This window comes from Oncorhynchus masou, chromosome 27, assembly GCF_036934945.1.
Source record: "Oncorhynchus masou masou isolate Uvic2021 chromosome 27, UVic_Omas_1.1, whole genome shotgun sequence".
NCBI lineage: Eukaryota > Metazoa > Chordata > Actinopteri > Salmoniformes > Salmonidae > Oncorhynchus > Oncorhynchus masou.
This window is the reverse complement of record NC_088238.1, coordinates 47,115,550-47,137,531: the sequence shown is the minus strand read 5'-3', so window position 1 is coordinate 47,137,531 and position 21,982 is coordinate 47,115,550. Positions and strand designations below refer to the sequence as shown.

The 21,982-nt window shown below is 45.1% G+C and overlaps 1 protein-coding gene across 11 annotated transcripts in view; it reads left to right on the top strand.

Annotated features, from left to right (window-relative positions):
• The window catches only part of LOC135516327 (adhesion G protein-coupled receptor L3-like), a 318,499-nt gene that overhangs the window by 260,534 nt on the left and 35,983 nt on the right, over positions 1 to 21,982 (top strand). For all 11 annotated transcript variants that reach the window (XM_064940528.1, XM_064940527.1, XM_064940520.1 and 8 more), the window contains 2 exons: positions 16,095 to 16,304; positions 19,016 to 19,236. In XM_064940528.1, coding sequence (XP_064796600.1) covers positions 16,095 to 16,304; positions 19,016 to 19,236 — 431 coding nt within the window. The remainder of the gene's footprint in view (positions 1 to 16,094; positions 16,305 to 19,015; positions 19,237 to 21,982) is intronic.

Genomic DNA, 21,982 nt, shown 5'->3' with positions numbered 1-21,982 from the left:
TACAAAATGGCAGAGTTAAGATCGAAATCTAAGAGCATTTTTTTTTTGTGTTGTGTGTATTAATTGCCCCTTGCCTTGTGCTAGGCCTTGTGTGAATAGTCGGAGAGAGTGGCCGGAAAAGGGAGGGGAAAAAAGGAAAATGCATTTGGACCTTCAAGAGTTCTAGCTAAGAGGCTGCGGTTCAGTTGTCTGGATACATACTATGTTTGAAAGCCTTTAGAACACCTGAACGCACGATTCAATGTTTTGAACGTTCCGATAGTCGCGTGTTGATGAATTGAAGGAGAATCAGCATCTGTTTAAGTTGTGTTGGAGCCTGGTACTGGAAAAGCATAAATTAACACATTTACATTTTCTGTGTATAATAGACCAATAACGATAAAGATTGTATTTATATGCCTCCTAAAATATTTGGGGTTGCTGGTGTTTGTTATTGTGCTTTTAAGTGTCTCATTGCGATGCTTAAATCCAAGATTACTTTTCAATTGATGTTATTTCATTACATTGTAGCAAATATATTGCAACTATTTTTTTTTAAACTTTGACTTTTATTTGTTGCTGTCTGATACAAAGACTCATTTGAAAGAGATTTAGCAAAAGGGTGCATTTCATTTTAAAAGCATGAATTGATATGTTGTGTGTGCTCTTTTACCTGGGATAAAAGATCTGTGTGTTCTTTCTTTGCACTGTTGGATGCTTCATTGTCTGCTTTCGTCTTCTGGGAAAACAACAGAAAATGAAGAGAAATACAGAGCTGTTTCACAGACACAGGAAAAGCGAGGAGGGAGAGGAGGGATAAAGAGATCTCCTCTTTTTTCTCTCTCCCTCTTTCTCCCTCCTCTCTCCCGCTCCCACTTTTTCTCTCGCGCTCTCTCTGCTCTTTCTCTCTCTCCCTCCCTCAATCTCTCTCCCCTCTTTCTCTGTCTCTCTCACTCCCTCTCACTCTCTCTCTCACATCTTTCTTGCACTTTCTCTTTCTCTCTCTCCCCCAAGGCAGTGAACCTTAATCAGCAGGGAAGGATGACTCTATAATGTTTCTCCCAGTTTGCCCAAGGCCATGTAACCACAGACCTCCCCTCTACCCCAGCTCCCACCCCGCTCCAGCCAACCAGCCCCTTTGGTCCAAAGGGGGTCACCCCCAGTGAGGAGGAGTTACTGTTTGTCACTAAGCCGCTTGGCTTGGGGGAGCCAGTGTGCTCAAGCCTTGGTGTCAAACCGGGCCATGAATGCAGAGGGAAGCTGTGAATAATCTTGGGGCCTTAACAGAATAAAAGAAAACGGGTGAAAAAAATAGGGCAAAATGGGAGTGAAAGAAGCACTTTGTCATATGATTCACTCACCTTTTGGAAACTCCAGGATGCTGGTGTTCATTCAGGGGGAAAGTGGAAAGTCGTTACACCCCAATTCCAAAATTGCTGCATTTTTCTACTCGAAAGACATTTTGGTTCTGAGGAAATGCAGTCATCCATTGACACATTGCCAAGGCATTCCAATCCGGAAGCACTAATGAATGGTGAAGAAAGAGCACAAAAATGCCGTAAATTGGAGTGACCATATTTTGTCTCCATGGTAACTAAACATATCGCGCTGTTCTGTCTAGGCATTGTTATTACACATTACCCTCTTAGTGAGAGATTGCAGATTGGCATGCCGCAATTACCATCTTCACTTTGAGCGGGCAGAGGCCCGCTGTCACCGTCATCTTTGGTTTTGCTGTATTCCGGCAGATAGACAGGGTGTTCCAGTTGTAAATGACAATAATACTACTCTACTTTAAAGTTTGGGAAGTGTTTGGGCTTTCATGATAAGACGTTGTTTGATACGTTCAGTTGTTCATGAACAGCTTATTATTGTAGATATTACTTAGTCCTAGAGAGAGATATTACTAAGTTGAGGTATCGTTATTGTTACGGTTTTCTTCCGTCGAAGGAGAGGAGGACCAAAATGCAGCGTGGTTATTTCGATACATGTTTAATAGAAGATAAACATGAACAATACAAAACAATAAACGTACCGTGAAAACCTAAACAGCCTTATCTGGTGCAAACAAACACTGAGACAGGAACAACCACCCACAAAAAACTCAAAGAATATGGCTGCCTAAATATGGTTCCCAATCAGAGACAACGATAAACACCTGCCTCTGATTGAGAACCACTCCAGGCAGCCATAGACTATTCTAGACAACCCCACTAACCACAATTCCATGACCTACAAAAACCCCAGGACAAAACACACCACATAAATAACCCATGTCACACCCTGGCCTGACCAAAATAATAAAGAAAACACAAAATACTTAGACCAGGGCGTGACAGTTATAAGGCTGTAGTAGTTGGTTGAAGTGATGTCTCTACAACCCGTTTTCAACCAGAACTGTACCTGCTGGACATTTTGAAAGCTGACCAAATGCGAGTACATAACCTGTATTAGAAGCATGAACTTGGTTATTTAATGATGTGAGCTTTTTCTTAATTATATTAAGACAACATAGAACAGCTAATGTGGTGCCTTTCATCAATAACGGCCCTCATCTCGTTATTGATTGCACCACGCTGCCCAGTCTTAACTTTCATGTTTGTATTTTACCTTTGAACTTAAAAGCATATGGGTGATTATTGCGCTTGCTCAGTATTGTAGATATGTGTATCTTGAATCCACGGACTCTGACTCTCTGAGGAATTAATTATGTAACTTTGATCTCTGCCAAAGGAGGTGAAAAAATATCCATCTTTGTCTATTGAAAATGGTTATGTACTTTTTGATTATCTGTGGACTTGCACTTATTATTTGAGCTTCTACTTCTAAAAATTCACCTTTCCAGAAACAAGTCTCTCACTGTTGCCGCTTGCTATAGACCTCCCTCTCCCCCCAGCTGTGCCCTCGATACCATATGTGAATGATTGCCCCCCATCTATCATCTGAGCTCGTGCTACTTGGTGACCTAAACTGAGACATGCTTAACACCCCGGCCATCCTACAATCCAAGCTTGATGCCCTCAATCTCACACAAATTATCAATGAACCTACCAGGTACAACTCCAAATCCGTAAACATGGGCACCCTCATAGATGTCATCCGAACTAACTTGCACTCCAAATACACCTCTGCTGTTTTCAATCAAGATCTCAGCGATCACTGCCTCATTGCCTGCATCCGTAATGGGTCTGCGACCAAACGACCACCCCTCATCACTGTCAAACGCTCCCTAAAACACTTCTGCGTGCAGGCTTTTCTAATTGACATGGCCGGGGTATCCTGGAATGACATTGACCTCATCCCGTCAGTAGATGATGCCTGGCTATTCTTTAAAAGTGCCTTCCTCACCATCTTAAATAAGCATGCCCCATTCAAAAAATGTTGAACTAGGAATAGATATAGTCCTTGGTTCACTCCAGACCTGTCTGCACTTGACCAGCACAAAAACATCCTGTGGCGTTCTGCATTAACATCGAATAGCCCCCATGATATGCAACTTTTCAGGGAAGTTATCAACAAATATACACAGGCAGTTAGGAACGCTAAGGCTAGCTTTTTCAAACAGAAATTTGCATCCTGTAGTACGAACTCAAAAAGTTCTGGGACACTGTAAAGTCCATGGAGAATAAGAGCACCTCCTCCCAGTTGCCCACTGCTCTGAGGCTGGGAAACACTGTCACCACCGATAAATCCACTATAATTGAGAATTTCAATAAGCATTTCTCTACGGCTGGCCATGCTTTCCACCTGGCTACCCCTACCCCGGTCAACTGCCCGGCACCTTCCACAGCAACCCGCCATTGCCCCCACTATTTCTCCTTTACCCAAATCCAGATAGCTGATGTTCTGAAAGAGCTGCAAAAGCTGGACCAATACAAATCAGCCGGGCTAGACAATCTGGACCCTCTCTTTCTAAAAATTATCTGCAAGAATTGTTGCAACTCCTATTACTAGCCTGTTCAACCTCTCTTTCGTATCGTCTGAGATTCCCAAAGATTGGAAAGCTGCCGCAGTCATCCCCCTCTTCAAAGGGGGTGACACTCTAGACCCAAACTGCTACAGACCTATATCTATCATACCCTGTCTTTCTAAGGTCTTCGAAAGCCAAGTTAACAAACAGATTACCCACCATTTAGAATCCCACCGTACCTTCTCCGCTATACAATCTGGTTTCAGAGCTGGTCATGGGTGTACATCAGCCATGCTCAAGGTCCTAAATGACATCATAACCGCCATCGATAAGAGACATTACTGTGCAGCCGTATTCATCAACCTGGCCAAGGCTTTCGACTCTGTCAATCACCACATTCTTGTTGGCAAACTCGATAGCCTTGGTTTCTCAAATGATTGCCATGCCTGGTTTACCAACTACTTCTCTGATAGAGTTCAGTGTGTCAAATCAGAGGGCCTGTTGTCTGGACCTCTGGCAGTCTCTATGGGGGTGCCACAGGGTTCAATCCTCGGGCCGACTCTCTTCTCTGTATACATCAACGATGTTGCTCTTGCTGCTGGTGACTCTGGTACACCACCACGCAGACGACACCATTCTGTATACTTCTGGCCCCTCTTTGGACACTGTGTTAACTAACCTCCAGACGAGCTTCAATGCCATACAACTCTCCTTCCGGGGCCTCCAAATGCTCTTAAACGCAAGTAAAACTAAACGCATGCTATTCAACCGATCACTGCCCGCACCTGCTCGCCTGTCCAGCATCACCACTCTGACTTATAATACGTGGACAACTACAAATACCTAGGTGTCTGGTTAGACTGTAAACTCTCCTTCCAGACTCACATTAAGCATCTCCAATCCAAAATTAAATCTAGAATTGGCTTCCTATATCGCAACAAAACATCCTTCACTCATGCTGCCAAACATACCCTGGTAAACTGACCATTCTACCGTTCCTGGACTTCGGTGGTGTCATCAATAAAATAGCCTCCAACACTCTACTCAACAAACTGGATGCGGTCTATCACAGTGCCATCCGTATTGTCACCAAAGCCCCATACACTACCCACAATTGCGACCTGTACGCTCTCATTGGTTGGCCCTCGCTTCATACTCGTCGCCAAAGGCACTGGCTACAGGTTATCTACAAGTCTCTGCTAGGTAAAGCCCCGCCTTATCTCAACTTACTGGCCACCATAGCAGCACCCACTCGTAGCACGCTCTCCAGCAGGTATATCTCACTGGTCACCCCCAAAATCAATTCGTCCTTTGGTCGTCTTTCCTTCCAGTTCTCTGCTTCCAATGACTAGAACAAACTGCAAAAATCTCTGATGCTGGAGACTCATATCTCCCTCACTAGCTTTAAGCACCAGCTGTCAGAGCAGCTCACAGATCACTGCACCTGTACATAGCCCATCTGTAAACAGCCCATCTATCTCCCTACCTCATCCCCATACAGTATTTATTTATTTATTTTTCTTGCTCCTTTGCACCCCAGTATCTCTACTTGCACATTCATCTTCTAATTACTTCACCACCATGGCCTATTTATTGCCTTAACTCCCTTATCTTACCTCATTTGCACTCACTGTATATAGACTTTTTGTTTTCTTTTGTTCTACCTTAATATTGACTATGTTTTGTTTATTCTATGTGTAACTCTGTGTTGTTGTATGTTTCGATTTGCTATGCTTTATCTTGGCCAGGTCGCAGTTACAAATGAGAACTTGTTCTCAACTAGCCTACCTGGTTTAATAAAGGTGAAATAAAATAAAAAATACAAATTGAAGTGTTGTACTGACTGAAGCATTGTCAACTTTAAAAAGTCAACACAGTCCTGAAGGCCACCGACAGTGTGACTCACTCATATCCCAATAGGCAAAGGCACATATACTCACACCGTGTCTGTCAACGTCAAAGTACAGTATGATATCTCCTCTAATCAGTCAACTCCAATTGCTCTCTCATCAAACATAGACATTGTATGATAATAATAACGAATATTTTAAAGGGTTGTTTAAGTATATTGATAAGCTCCTCTACCCAGCTGGAAGTTTCACAAAGAGAAAATGTGGTTGTTGTTTGAATTAAGGTTTCCAACGGCTGTTGGGAATTGCTTCAACTTGTCCCAGCAGGTCGTCATTCCTGGCAATATCCAACATGATCTCTTTTAACCCTAAAAGTGCCAACGGGTCAATTTTGGCCTCAAGGGGTGAAATAGTACATGTCATTATTTCGATATCCTGTTTTTGATCCTGAAATCTTGGACTTTTTCAAGCAACTACTTACTGACAATACCCCCCACAATTTACCATGTTATTTGTGTTTATATGGAAGAATAAAAAATGATCTCTTTTGTATACTAGTGGTGTGCGGCAAACATGACGACCTAACCGGCCTCTCAATGCCATCGTGCACATGTTGAGTTTGTCTATCCCCACCAGACGGACACGCAGGTTGAAATATCAAAACTAACTCTGAACCAACTGTCCCGTTCTGACCTTAGTTCCTTTGTTATGTCTTTGTTTTAGTTTGGTCAGGGCGTGAGTTGGGGTGGGTAGTCTATGTTCGTTTTTCTATGTTGCGTTTATGTGTTTGGCCTGGTATGGTTCTCAATCAGAGGCAGGTGTCGTTCGTTGTCTCTGATTGAGTATCACACTAAGGTAGCCTTTTTCCACCTGTGTTTTGTGGGTGATTATTTTCTGTTCAGTGTTTTTCCATTCACCGTACAGGACTGTTCGTTTGTCGTATTTTTGTTCAGTGTTCAGTTATTTTATTAAAAACATGGACACTTACCACGCTGCGCATTGTTCCTCCTCTTCTTCCACCTACGGCGGTCGTTACACCAACTATATTAATTTGGGGAAAGGTTGAAACATTCATGGACATTTAGCTAACTAGCTTGCTGTTGCTAACTAATTTGTCCTGGGATATAAACATTGGGTTCTTATTTTACCTGAAGTGTTGGATCTTTGTAGAATTTTGACCCACAAAGTTTTGTGACACTCCACAGATAAAAGGGGAAACCTAATTAGTTTCTTGTAATCTCTCCGCGTTCTTCTTCCTCCTTCTTCCTCCTCTTCTCCTTCTTCGTCTCCTCCTCCTTTTCCCTTCTACTCCATAGCGGTTGGCAACCAAGTGTGGACCTTATTCATCTTTCAATCACCCACGTGGGTATGTGATGAGGAGATGGGAGAGGTGTGACTTGCAGCGCATCATGCTTCACAAATAGAACCAAGGTCTATTTTAGTGCCTGGCTACCCCAGATTCAAAGGCCCCTTTTGATTTCTACAGAGTGATGTCATATTCATTTCAGTAATGCCATTTAAGCGGTTGATCAAACATAACACCAGTGTTACTAAAGGACCAACATTTGGAAAAGCCTGCTTTAGACTTCCTGGTTCAGTACCTTAATAGTCCAGACCCACCACCCAGCCAGCTACTCAAGGCATCAACAGTCTACTCTTCATCGAACCACCCTCCTTTTGAATTTAAGCTTCTATTTCCAAGACAGCTCCGGGGTTGTGGAGGCACTGTTTAAATAGCAGCTACAACCCCCCCAGCCGAGACATAGAAAGATAGACCTGTTGTCCCTCCACATACAGGCCATTACTTAGGTAGTGAGCGTGTATGCCGGGATTGGGCTGGAGGTAATATCGAGCCACCTGTAAGTAGCACCATTCCCTAGGGACCACCGGGGTATAAATCAATGGTTCCTCTCAATAGGATGATGGTGGTGGTGGTGGTAAACCCATATATCAATGTCCTGGTGGGGTGTCTGAATTGGAAATGATGAAGATACCGTGATGCATTCTAGGCTTTGGACAGTATAGATGGCACAGTCGATGTGTGCACGGTTCCCACGATGTTAACTTAGAACCTATTATAACTTGTAACTTCCATCCATCTATGTAGAGTAGCTTTCGAACCATCTAAATCTTAATGTGGCATGATAACCTGTTGTGGTCTCAGTGTCTTGATGTTCATAAAAAGAGGTCATCCATGTGCTTTTCTGTCTGTTTATTTAGTATAGGATGAACTTTAATGTTCCATGGGGGAAATTGTCTCAGACACGTACCCTGGTTCAATCCTGGGCTGTATCCCAACCAGCGCACAATTGGCCCAGCGTCATCCGGTTTAGGAGGAGAGACCCTCTAGCATCTGCCTGAGTCGGAGGAGTGACCCTATAGCGTCTGCCTGAGTCGGAGGGGTGACCCTATAGCGTCTGCCTGAGTCTGAGGAGGGACCCTATAGCGTCTGCCTGAGTCTGAGGAGGGACCCTCTAGCGTCTGCCTGAGTCGGAGGAGTGACCCTCTAGCGTCTGCCTGAGTCGGAGGAGGGACCCTATAGCGTCTGCCTGAGTCGGAGGAGGAGGGACCCTATAGCGTCTGCCTGAGTCGGAGGAGGGACCCTATAGCGTCTGCCTGAGTCGGAGGAGGAGGGACCCTATAGCGTCTGCCTGAGTCGGAGGAGGGACCCTATAGCGTCTGCCTGAGTCGGAGGAGGAGGGACCCTATAGCGTCTGCCTGAGTCGGAGGAGGGACCCTATAGCGTCTGCCTGAGTCTGAGGAGGGACCCTCTAGCGTCTGCCTGAGTCGGAGGAGTGACCCTATAGCGTCTGCCTGAGTCTGAGGAGTGACCCTATAGCGTCTGCCTGAGTCGGAGGAGTGACCCTCTAGCGTCTGCCTGAGTCGGAGGAGGGACCCTATAGCGTCTGCCTGAGTCGGAGGAGGAGGGACCCTCTAGCGTCTGCCTGAGTCGGAGGAGGGACCCTATAGCGTCTGCCTGAGTCGGAGGAGGAGGGACCCTATAGCGTCTGCCTGAGTCGGAGGAGGAGGGACCCTCTAGCGTCTGCCTGAGTCGGAGGAGTGACCCTATAGCGTCTGCCTGAGTCGGAGGAGTGACCCTATATTGTCTGCCTGAGTCTGAGGAGTGACCCTCTAGCGTCTGCCTGAGTCGGAGGAGTGACCCTATAGCGTCTGCCTGAGTCTGAGGAGTGACCCTATAGCGTCTGCCTGAGTCTGAGGAGTGACCCTATAGCGTCTGCCTGAGTCGGAGGAGTGACCCTATAGCGTCTGCCTGAGTCGGAGGAGGGACCCTATAGCGTCTGCCTGAGTCTGAGGAGTGACCCTATAGCGTCTGCCTGAGTCGGAGGAGGAGGGACCCTCTAGCGTCTGCCTGAGTCGGAGGAGGAGTGACCCTATAGCGTCTGCCTGAGTCGGAGGAGGAGTGACCCTATAGCGTCTGCCTGAGTCGGAGGAGGAGTGACCCTATAGCGTCTGCCTGAGTCGGAGGAGGAGTGACCCTATAGCGTCTGCCTGAGTCGGAGGAGGAGTGACCCTATAGCGTCTGCCTGAGTCGGAGGAGGAGTGACCCTATAGCCTGAGTCGGAGGAGGGACCCTATAGCGTCTGCCTGAGTCGGAGGAGGGACCCTATAGCGTCTGCCTGAGTGGTAGGAGGAGGGACCCTATAGCGTCTGCCTGAGTCGGAGGAGGAGGGACCCTATAGCGTCTGCCTGAGTCGGAGGAGGGACCCTATAGCGTCTGCCTGAGTCGGAGGAGGGACCCTATAGCGTCTGCCTGAGTCGGAGGAGGGACCCTATAGCGTCTGCCTGAGTCGGAGGAGGGACCCTCTAGCGTCTGCCTGAGTCGGAGGAGGGACCCTCTAGCGTCTGCCTGAGTCGGAGGAGGGACCCTATAGCGTCTGCCTGAGTCGGAGGAGGGACCCTATAGCGTCTGCCTGAGTCGGAGGAGGGACCCTATAGCGTCTGCCTGAGTCGGAGGAGGGACCCTATAGCGTCTGCCTGAGTCGGAGGAGGGACCCTATAGCGTCTGCCTGAGTCGGAGGAGGGACCCTATAGCGTCTGCCTGAGTCGGAGGAGGGACAGGGACATGGGAGGGGTCTGAAATAATAATCTGATAGCGATATCTCAGGATACTCTCTATGACCGCATAGTAGAACAGGAGCTTCCGTTTCTGGTCAACTCCAATTACCCTGATTCTACGTAGGAAATAGAGGCGCTGTAGTCTGCAGCAGACACTCTCCACTTCGATCTTCCAGCTCGCCACATTGTCCATATTTACACCCAGATAATTATACGAACTAAACTGTGCTATGTTGGGATTGTGGACAAGCACTTGGTCACTGACAGATTTGGGGTCAAACGCCATCTCATCAAATAAGAAAAAAATGACGTTGGATAGATCCACTTCCCGACTGCTATCTGAACGCATTCCACCTTAGGAGGCCGCATACATAGTCTACTGCCGGCATTATATCATGGTTATTGTCGCTGAGGACATTGTACGTTTCTATTAGGCACATGCACTGAATGGAAACGTCAAGGTCTCCTCCTGGCCCTTTAAATCTGATGAATGGTTCGAGATCCATGATTCATGTGCCCTCTTTGCTACCCTCTCGTCGGCCCATACAGATCGTAAATCCTTGCCCATACGTGAAAGCGCCGCGCGACACCCCTCAGTAGGACAACTGATACCCTTACTACAACATTTGCCCTGCCCCACCATATTTTATGACTGAAGCATGCTCTCTCTCTCTTTCTCTCTCTCTGTGTCATCCAGGTAGATTTATGCATTTTAATTGGATTGGCATCATGCTGTGAGCTGTTCTTTTGAGGAATATCAAGGAAGGAAGCTTATCTTCTCTCTCCAATCGGCCCACATGATCTTGACACGTCCAGAGCCCAGTGGAGGCACCCCTGTTAGGATGAAGGGTCTCAACGGCAATTCATTTGTTATAGTTTGATATCTGATTGGATGGACTTGATTGGATGTGTCAGGGCATAGGGCAACAGGGAATGCAGTTGACATGTACACTGAGTGTACAAAACATTAGGAACACCTGCTCTTTCCATGACATTATTGATGTCACTTGTTAAATCCACTTCAAATCTGTGTAGATGAAGGGGAGGAGACTGGTTAAAGAAGGATTTTTTATCCTTGAGACAATTGAGACATCGATTGGGTATGTGTGCCATTCCTGGTTTGAGTGTGTCAAGAACTGCAACGCTGCTGGGTTTTTCACGCTCAACAGTTTCCCGTGTGTATCAAGAATGGTCCACAACCCAAAGGACATCCAGCTAATTTGACAACAACTGTGGGAAGCATTGGAGTCAACATGTGCCAGCATCCCTGTGGAACGCTTTCGACAACTTGTAATGAGTCCACGCCCCGCCGAATTGAGGCTGTTCTGAGGGCAAAAAGGGGATCCAACTCAATAATAAGGAAGGTGTTCTTAGTGTTTTGTCCACTGTCTGATTTCCTGGTAGCAGCAGGCCATATGTTGTGCCTTGCGGTAAAAAATCAGAGACAAACCCAATCTCCCCAGGCATCTGTCTGGAATGAAAAATATGTGTGTTTAAGAAATAAAAAAGTGTGACGGGAGAGAGAGGAAGAGAAATCGAATGTGCACAAGGCGCATACCGCCCTAAGAAAGTAACATATCCACTAGTATGACTCGGTGGCCACCCACGACACAGAGTGAATTTTGGAGCGAGTTAGTCCGCTGCTTTGGGGACCCCGTGCCCCTTCCCGCCACGGACGCCTGTTAAAGGAGAGGAGCGTTGAGGTTGAGGTTGAGCCACCGTGGCTCTGTGGCAGTAGTGTGCGACAGCCAGCTGCCATCCCAGGCGAGACCCCAGAAAAGGGCCTTCATCGTAGGGATAAATTTGTGGCCGGTGGCGCCTTAGAGATCATCCACCCTTCCAGAACAAAGAGATGTCACTGCAGTAGATCCATCACATGCGTCCTAGACCTCCCTCTCCTTTTCACCCAGCACCCCCTCTCCATATCGAGGCAGAGATTGTGATGGATAGAGACTGAAGCCATGGCACAACTCGCTAGCTCAACCTACCCTAGGCCCCCTTTTCCAAACAATCTGCATCTGCCACCACCCAGCGCATGAGATGCCTTTGTAGCAAAGGGGGACCAGAGACCGACAGAGACACACACACACAGCTCCCCCCCCCCCCCTGATGTATACACTACGGCTCATCAGGCATGAGAATCAAGAGGCTCAGGGTAGCGGGTCGACTGTTATTGTACAGCAGCCCCTTGATGATCAGCATCTGTTCTCTTCTCTCTCCCCGCTAGCGTTAGCACGTCCTCCGCGCACCCGTTAAACAGGTCTTTTGTGTGTCGTTTCCTACCAAGATCCCCTTGCTGCAAAAAAATCCCCTCTGGTTGCTCTAGCCTTTCACCCCGCCCCCTGTGGAGAATCATGCTGCTGACTCGGGTGGAAGTTTGATTTAAAGGCTGTGCTCGTTTGGGTGAAAATATATACTGTGTGTTTTCTGTAAGGAAACAGTGATGAGCGCATCCTCTATTTGCGACTCACTGATATTGTCCTTGAGGAATATTGTGTAAGCCTTTTGAATTGCACATACACACACACACGTTTCTAGTGATTGAATACCTGCTCTGCAAAACGTACATCCTCAGGAAACACTGCAAGTAAATCAAATGTGCAATCATGTTCATCACAGCTAAAGGCTATGGAGAAGAAAAGCTGTTTCTATTCCTATTGTGTTACCTCTGTGATCCTCATTACTACTCATGCGTAGTCGGGTCCCGGAAACATCGAGCCCAGCAGGGACAGCAGTCAGTTTGACGGCGGATACCACGGATACAAGTTTTCTTTGAAGTATTTTTGAACAAACCCTTGAAGTGAATGCTTACTGGTGGGAGAATGAAGAGAATTATGTGGGGAAATGAGGAGTGTCTGAAGCTGACCAGTGTTTGGTTGGCAGTAAATATGTTATGTTAATAAATCACGATGTCTCGGATGCTTAATTGCCTGGTTTTCTAGACATAAGAGACGTATTAGTCTCTTGGGAACGCATCACGTTTTCACATTTATCTTGAATATATTTTAGGTGTGTGTCCTGGAGAGTTATGATGACTTTAGTGACAAATGATGATGTTAGAGCCAAATGGTGAAGGGTGACGTTTCCCCTAGATGCTGATCTTGGGTGAGTTTTGCATTTCTACCAACTAATGGTTAGGATTGAGGGAGAGGAAGTTGATCCTAGATCAGCTTTCACCCCCCCAGAGCAGGTGGTTTTCAAGATCCATGTGTGTATTTGGTTGGTACTTGAGTTGCCAACTATCCACAGCATTCCTTAAAAACTAATAACCAATATAATTTGGATGAGGTCCTCATCTAAACGTGCTGACTAAGCAGAACGTGGGTATTGCATCTTAATGAAACAAGGGGTCTGCGTGGTATTGATTAGGCCATAATTGATTGATGAGGGCAAAAACGGTGCTAGAAGGGAATTTTATGGTAATCAAGAAGCACTGCATGCTTTTGGACAGTGTGTTTAAATCACTTGGTGTGTCTTCTGTGTGTGGATGTTATCCTTATGAGGTTGTAAGCACAAATCTCTACGCACATGTTGTTGTTTTTTTTGTCTCTTTCTGGAAATGTGTCTTGCATCTCATCTCAAATAGCACAGCATTACTATATACAGTACACAGTGCATTCTGAAAGTATTCAGACCCCTTGACTTTTTCCTCATTTTGTGTTACGTTACAGCCTTATTCGAAAATGTCTGAAATCTTTTTTTTCCCCTCATAAATCTACACACAATACCCCATAATGACAAAGTAAAAACAGGTTTTTACATTTTTTTTCAAATGTATAAAAAAACAAATACAAAACAGAAATATGACATTTACATAGGTATTCAGACCTTTTACTCAGTACTTTGTTGAAGCACCTTTGGCAACGAATACATCCTCAAGTCTTCTTGAGTGACGCTACAAGCTTGGCACACCTGTATTTGGGGAGTTTCCCCCATTCTCTGCAGATCCTCTCAAGCTCTGTCAGGTTGGATGGGGAGTATCACTGCACAGCTATTTTCAGGTCTCTCCAGATATGTTCGATCGGGTTCAGGTCTGGGCTCTTCAGAGACTTGTCCCGAAGCCAGTCCTGCCTTGTCTTGGCTATGTGCTTAGGGTTGTTGTCCTGTTGGAAGGTGAACCTTCATCACAGGCTGAGGTCCTGATTGCTCTGGAGCAAGTTTCCATCAAGGATATCTCTGTACTTTGCTCCGATCATCTTTCCCTCAATCCTGACTAGTCTCACAGTCCCTGCCACTGAAAAAAAACACCCCACAGCATGATGCTGCCACCACCATGCATCATCATAGGGATGGTGCAAGTTTTCCTCCAGATCTGACGCTTGGCATTCAGGCCAAAGAGTTCAATCTTGGTTTCGTCAAACCAGAGAATCTTGTTTCTGATGGTGTGAGTTCTTTAAATGGCTTTTGGCAAACTCCAAGTGGGCTGTTATGTGCCTTTTACTGAGGAGTGGCTTCCATCTGGCCACTCTACCATAAAGGCCTGATTGGTGGAGTGCTGGAGAGATGGGAGAACCTTCCATAATGACAACCATCTCCACAGAGGAACTGTGGAGCTCTGGCAGAGTGACCATTGGGTTCTTGGTCACCTCGCTGACCAAGGCCCTTCTCCCCCGATTGCTCAGTTTGGCCGGACGGCCAGCTCTAGGAAGAGTTTTTGTTGTTCCAAACTTCTTCCATTTAAGAATGATGGAGGCCACTGTGTTCTTGGGGACCTTCAATGCTGCAGACATGTTTTGGTACCCTTCCCCAGATCTGTGCCTCGACAGAATCCTGTCTCTGAGCTCTATGGACAATAACTTCGAATTGACTTGGTTTTTGCTCAGTCATGCACTGCAGGACCTTATATAGACAGGTGTGTGCCTTTCCAAATCATGTCCAATCAATTGAATTTACCACAGGTGGGCTCCAATCAAGTTGTAGAAACATCTCCAGGATGATCAATGGAGACAGGATACACCTGAGCTCAATTTCGAGTCTCATAGTAAAGTGTGAATACATGTAAATAAGGTATTTCTGTTTTTTTTTTTTTTGTAATACCTCTGCAAAAATGTCTAAACCTGTTTTCTCTTTGCAATTTTGGGGTATTGTGTGTCGATTGATGCAAAAAACAATAATCTGTAACGGAACAAAATGTGGAGGAAGTCAAGGGGTCTAAATACTTTCCGAATGCACTATATGTAGTACAATATACGTAGTCAGATCACATATGGTCTAGGCAGGTATACAGTTGGGATTGTGCACCAATATGAATGTATTTGAGAGGGCATGATACATGATACATGGAAAATGTCACACTGAAAGAATTGCTATTTCAGAATGTGTTACTTTTTTTGTGGTTCATTTAAGTTGTCCTTTAGTGCACAGACTTATGATTTACTGTAAATTCCCTTTGATTGTTGCTGTTGCCGCAAAGTGCCTGTTTATTTCCTGTACCTGTATTTATACAGGTATCTGCCATCAGAAGGGTGCTTTTTTTATTGCTAGGGAATTTATCCTTTAAAAAAACCATTGACTAAAAGCAGTGACATTGATTGACTGTAGTGCGGTTGAATAAATTACCTATAGTGCCTTTCACAGCCACCTGTGACCCTTTCTATGACGTGGCTCATTTTGTTACCTTGCCAAAAAACCTTGGTGACACATTTCCATGCCATTTCCACATCACCATCTGTGGTCCTGTCTGTGACAGCTATGTAATTTCCTGGAGAGGTTGAGGGGTGGCCCTACCGAACAGCAGTTTCATCTAGTTTTGAGTGTATTAGTGAATATAACATATCAAATTAAATTGTATTTGTCACATGCACCCAATACAAGTGTTTACTTACAAGCCCTTAACCAATAATGCAGTTCAAGAAATAGAGTTAGTCAAATGTTTTCTAAATATACTAAAGTAATGAACAAATTAAAGTTATACAATAAAAAAACTAAAAAAACAGGTTATGAGTTATTTTAATTATCTAACTAAAACAGATTGGAATCATATTGTCATCTGAACAATCATTTTGGCCAGTGATATCTTGATTCAATACAGTGTCTTTAGAATGTTGCAACACAAATACCCTAAAGAATTGTGAGAAATTACAGCATCTCATCTAATGCATTTCCTCAATGGAAATATTTCCACAATGGAAATAAATCAGTGGATTTGATTGTGCCTTGGTCATTTAAATGCATCTATTGTGGTACTTAAATGGTTGAGGCAACTCCTATATGTATTTTAAATATGTCTAATAAAATACTTAAAATCTTTCTTTCCTTTTTTTTTTACCCTTTCCCAGAATACTGACCCGGTCCATGACCTGCTGTTGGATGTGATCACATGGGTTGGCATTCTGCTCTCCCTGGTCTGCCTGCTCATCAGCCTGTTCACCTTCTGCTTCTTCCGGGGCCTCCAGAGCGACCGCAACACCATCCACAAGAACCTTTGCATCAGCCTCTTCATTGCAGAGTCCCTCTTCCTGGTGGGGATCAACCGAGCTGACCAACCAGTAAGAACACTCCTAAGCCAGACAGATGATGATGCTCAACAAACACAGCCGACTCAATCTGTTTTCAATGGCAGCAGTGTGTTAGTGGCGGGTCTAGGGTGGCGTTGCTCTGTTTGTCTGACCATTTGGGGAGGTTTCTACTTGTGATAGCCTTCACCACACACCTGCATCAAGCATGTCTCATGCATTTTGGTATTTAAGCCCCCGAAGGTCCCAGTGGTTGACAGAGGGAGGCGTGTCAGGGGGCTTCATCTCAGTAGTCTAAAGTTGCTCCCTTTTCTTGTCATCTTTATATGCTCTATTCTGAACATGCAGGATAGGTGAAGGCAACAAAGTCTATTTGGGATCTGTCACCGGTCTCCCAAATCAGTTCTGATCAGGGAAAGGAGGCGAGGAGAGGGAGCCACGTTAGACTATTGAAATGCATCCAGGGTGTCAGCTCTCTAGTGCTTGAAGGGCCAAAGTGCCCACATGTTTTCATTTCAACCTGGCGTTTGATTCATTAGTGTTACTGATTGGCCAGAGAGGTTTCACACCTGGTTCCTCAGGTCCAAATTAGACATGGTTCTGTGCCCAATTGCCTATTATACAACGAGTGAGTCCCACTATGGTAACCAGGGCTTCAATAGAGTTGGTCCACTGGTAACGGCTAGATAGTTAACCATATAACCAGTTTCATTCCTTATGTTTAACTTTTGCTTCCAAGTTATTCTGTTCACACAACAACCCTAGTAAGACTCTAGAAATTATAGTAGAAAACCAGCATAAGCTGAGACAGGAATTTAGTAAATCCATCAGCTTTTGACCTTAACCCTTATGAACTGTTTTGCTCACATCTTCCTATTGCAGTTAAATATTTCAAAAGCATGTCGGATACTTAAGCATTCAGCATGCGCTTCACCATGGCTCTCTTGTCTCTTGAGGGCCAGCTCCACTCGAGAAAGCAATTCAGTAGTCTGAGCAGAACATTAAGGTTTGAGTGTACCTCGATGCACTTCCTAGGGCATCTGTGTATTTGAAGGGTGAACCGCTCAAGTACAATGCATCTGTAGATGCTATATCATATTTGTGCTAGTCAACATTAGCAAGGATTCCAGGTTCATGTCTGCTATCATAATTTAAAGAAGTGAAGGTTGCAGGTAGTTGAATGTATCTGTTTCTTCTAGAGTTTAAAACCAATATAATTACTCCTTAGTCTGTTCCGATTCGAATGCCTCATCTGAACATGAGAACTTGAGTGCTTTGAAGCTTTAAGTATCCACGGTTATATGTGTGTGCCACTCATAACAATGTTGTTCATCAATTTATTGGAATGTAATGTATAGAATGTATTGATGGTATAGGTCAATCACGTGTATAAAGGAGAGAAATATAAAATGTGCTCAGCGAACAAACATCTTTCATGTATCCTTTCAACTAGCAATGATAATCAAAACCATGGGATACCTCTGCTAGTAAACCCTGACCTTTGCCCTCATCTAGCCTCTCCCCTCAGTCCCCCTGGTTCTCCCCATGGTTCTCCCCCTGATTCTCTCGGTCCCCCTGGTTCTCTCAGTTCTCCCCATGGTTCTCTTGGTACTCCCCAGTCCCCCTGATTCTCTCGGTCCCCCTGGTTCTCTCAGTTCTCCCCATGGTTCTCTTGGTACTCCCCAGTCCCCCTGGTTCTCCCCCTGGTTCTCCCCCTGATTCTCTCGGTCCCCCTGGTTCTCTCAGTTCTCCCCATGGTTCTCTTGGTACTCCCCAGTCCCCCTGGTTCTCCCCCTGGTTCTCCCCCTGATTCTCTCGGTCCCCCTGGTTCTCTCAGTTCTCCCCATGGTTCTCTTGGTACTCCCCAGTCCCCCTGGTTCTCCCCAGTTCTACCCTGTTACTTCACCTGACACAACTCAAGCTCCAATGTTTCTATCAAAGAACCACACACACCCTCACCCCAGCCTCCCCTTTCCACCCCCCCACTGAAATAGCCCTCCCGTCGTGGAGCAGTAGACTGATCTCTAAATGCTGTGGGTAATCTGGATTAGGCGATCAATATGTCAACCCCCCCCCTGCATTTAATGGCCGCCGCTGGATTGTCACTTAGAGAGCTGAGCTGACCTGCTAGAGCTCTGCACTAAGGACACCGTCATTATCAACAGGGCGCAGGAGGGGGGGGTGAGAGAAGTCGTTTGAGGTTCTCACTTTGTGTGTGTGTGTGTGTGTGTGTGTGTGTGTGTGTGTGTGTGTGTGTGTGTGTGTGTGTGTGTGTGTGTGAGAGAGCTGTAGTTTCCAAGGTAAGGAATGTTGCACAATTAGAACAGTGGCAGACACACACACACACACTTGTTGTCATAAATGTGAACCCTAGAGTATGGATGACTAAGCAACATGTATATTATCTTAGAGTTTTCACACTGCTTTTGCCCTCTACTCATAAGATGTGATGGTTTTGATTCAGTGGGCAGTTTTAAAGATCATTCTCTCCTGAATTGCATTGATGGCCACTGGTCCTGACAGTCGTTTAATTGAACCAATTTCAATGACCACTGAACAAAGTACCCCGGGTATGACCAATTGTTTCAATAATCTGATCAATTACAGTCGTTACAAGTAGTGTGTGTCTGTGTGCCCATGTGTGTGCGTTCTGCATATGGTTTTTGCTCTGCTGTGTCTAAGCCAAACCCATTCAAGTTTTGAACTTGACCTTTGACCTTGTACCGTGTCACCTTTCCCCTCAGATTGCCTGTGCTGTGTTCGCTGCCCTGCTCCACTTCTTCTTCCTGGCGGCCTTCACCTGGATGTTCTTGGAGGGCGTGCAGCTCTACATTATGCTGGTGGAGGTGTTTGAGAGCGAGCACTCGCGCAAACGCTACTTTTACCTGGTGGGTTACGGTGTGCCAGCGCTCATCGTGGCCGTGTCTGCCGCTGTGGACTACCGCAGCTATGGCACGGACCGAGTGTGAGTATTTACCAGAAATGGAACCACGGTTTTAGAACCATACCATTATAACGTTGACCATAAGAACCCCGTTATTTAAACCATGCCCACCCATTCCTAAGGTGTACATTCTAAAGCAGTGTTGCTCAAATCTCTCCTCAAGCACTGCGTGTTCCTTTATTTGATATTTTCCAGTACTGGCACACCAGATTCAAATGGGGTTGCAATTGAACAAATGTGTGAAACGTCAGGGTGGTCCTAAGGACGAGTTTGGGAAGCAATTCTCGAGAATCGGTAACTGGGGAAACAATAACGTGTTAACTTCTTGTAGTCAACGTATTGAAATAATGGCTCGTTTAAACATGTACTCGTCCATACGACCAGCACCTTCTGATGGCACACAATACCAGGCTGACGGCCATATCTGAACTATTCCAATATGGTTGTGATATGTTCACTATGGCTGTTGTGTAGGCAGGGTGGTCCACTGCTGTTAGTGTTTATTTGTTTACCGGCTGTCTAGACGTAGTGACGTTCTGCTGTGCCGTTCTGTTTGGTTTTTGAGAGCATGGTGGAAGTTCTTCTGCCGTTCTAAATCAGGGTCTGTATTCATCTCAGCATCTCAGATTAGGAGTTCTGATCTAGGATCAGGTGCCCTCCCTCTCCATGCAAAACTGATCCTAGATCAGCACTCTGGCCCAGATGACCCCATGATAGAGGGGTTTCCTGAACACCTGACCTGAACGAGAAACATCTGGTAGACTAAAACAAGGGAACGTAGGAGTTTTTCTTCTGACCAGGAACAACTATCTTGACACTAAATTTAGTTTATTTCCAAGTGTATTTGTTCAAGTTAATTCACACAACCGCACTGAATCAGCTGACTCATTTCATTGAATAAAAACAGTTTGCGGTGGTCGTTATAATTGCAATAACTGCTGCAATAACTAATGCTCCTCGTCACTCCCGAACGGTTATTCTAACGCAGAACTTCTGCTGACCTGAACAAAATGTCTAACGGTGGCAAATGCAAGCCATAGCTGTGTGAATGTCAAGCCATTGTGGTTAGCGTCTTCAGCATTTACACAACTCCTGTACAACTGAGCATGAGAGCAATAGATGGAGAGATGAGGCACTAGACGGAGCTGGAGCGAGAAAGGGAGCCGTCGGGAATGTAATTGTCATGCGTTCTTATGTTTCCCCGCTGAAGACACTGGAGAAATGATTTGATTTGCTCTCGCACTTCTCTCTGAAATATAAACCAGCGGTCCTAACAATGACACAGAGCAGAAGTAGAGAGAAACTGTTCCTCTCTCACTAAATATGTAGCCAATCTGGAGGGGAAAAAAATACCAAAAAAAAACAGCATCCAAGGTTTTCACAAAATGTTTATCGTACATGTCACTGTAGGAACATTAGTGGTATAATAATTTAGGGGTCTAATAATTGGTGATAATTGACTTCATTAAATCATTAATTCGCCTACTGTTTCAAATGAATAATGTGGTATAAGGGCACCATTAATCGTTTTAATTCAAAGGGAACAATTAACTTGAAACTCTGATTAGTAGTTTAGCCTTCGTTCATCAAGTCTCATATCAACAATCTTAAAGGATACATAAGGTCTTTAATTGTATTAGAGCCAGCATTTGTCAAAGCAAGAGAGAACCACATTTAATAAATATAGGATTTATTGTTACGCCAGAGAAACAAACACACAATGAAACGAAACAAAGACTATGATTCATCTATTAAGATTATAATTTTGCAATGACGAATATTCAAGAAGGAAACACAGAGAATGTAATTTACTGAATCAATGGTCAGATTCCTCTCTCTGTCTTTCTCGTCGACCTGCGTCGGTACCGTCTATTGGCGCAGTCAGCTTTGTGTTGCACACAAGCTATGAAGATGCCCAAGAACCCACTCTTGTGGGCCATTCGTTCTTCAGCAAAGTCTGTCCATTGTTCTTAATTCCTGGTAAGCGTTCCATCTCTGATTCTTCGTGAGGAAGACGTGTCTCTGAGTTCAGAGGCCGTTTCCTAGAGTTCTGTATCAGTCCAAGAATGACAATTCTTTGTCATGCCTACTTTCCTCTCTCCCTCCTGCAAGACAAGTCTCTTTCTCCTCCAAATCGATTCAATTCTCCATTCGTCTGTCTTTTGGCTGAGTTTTCAACTGAATTTCCAACTGCCAGAGAGCAGTTTTTATTAGGGTGGGTGTGACTCTTTATCCGATGGCCTCAGACATCAAGGGAGATGGGGAGTTCCCCATCCCGCTTTGAGTCAGAGTAACTTGTAAATAAGACATTAAAAAAAGACTCTTAGGCCCTTATTGTACATATGAAATTGTTTCCAAAGTGTTTGTCTTACATTCTAGAACACAATGATACCAGATATGTAATATGTACTAACATGTATTTAGAAGAGTAGATATATAAAAGTACACATTTATTGACAATACCTTCACGTAACACGTCGTCATTTCAAATGTATTTAAGAGTAGAGATAAAAGTCTATACTTTATCGTTTGCCTGTGTTACAGAAGAGTTGGGCGTTTTCCCGCCCAACATCATGGGGAAACCTTTGATAGACACACCACATGACCTTGGTTGTGTCTCCTGAGAGGTCAGAGTTCAACCTTTTCCTTCGAGCTGGTGTCACTGGTCAGCTATCTCCTTAGAGCAGGAAGAAATACTGTAAGTCAGTTCCTAAAGGTTTTGCCTGTTGGGCGAAGATGGTCTGTGGGGGTAAACATAGAGAGTCAC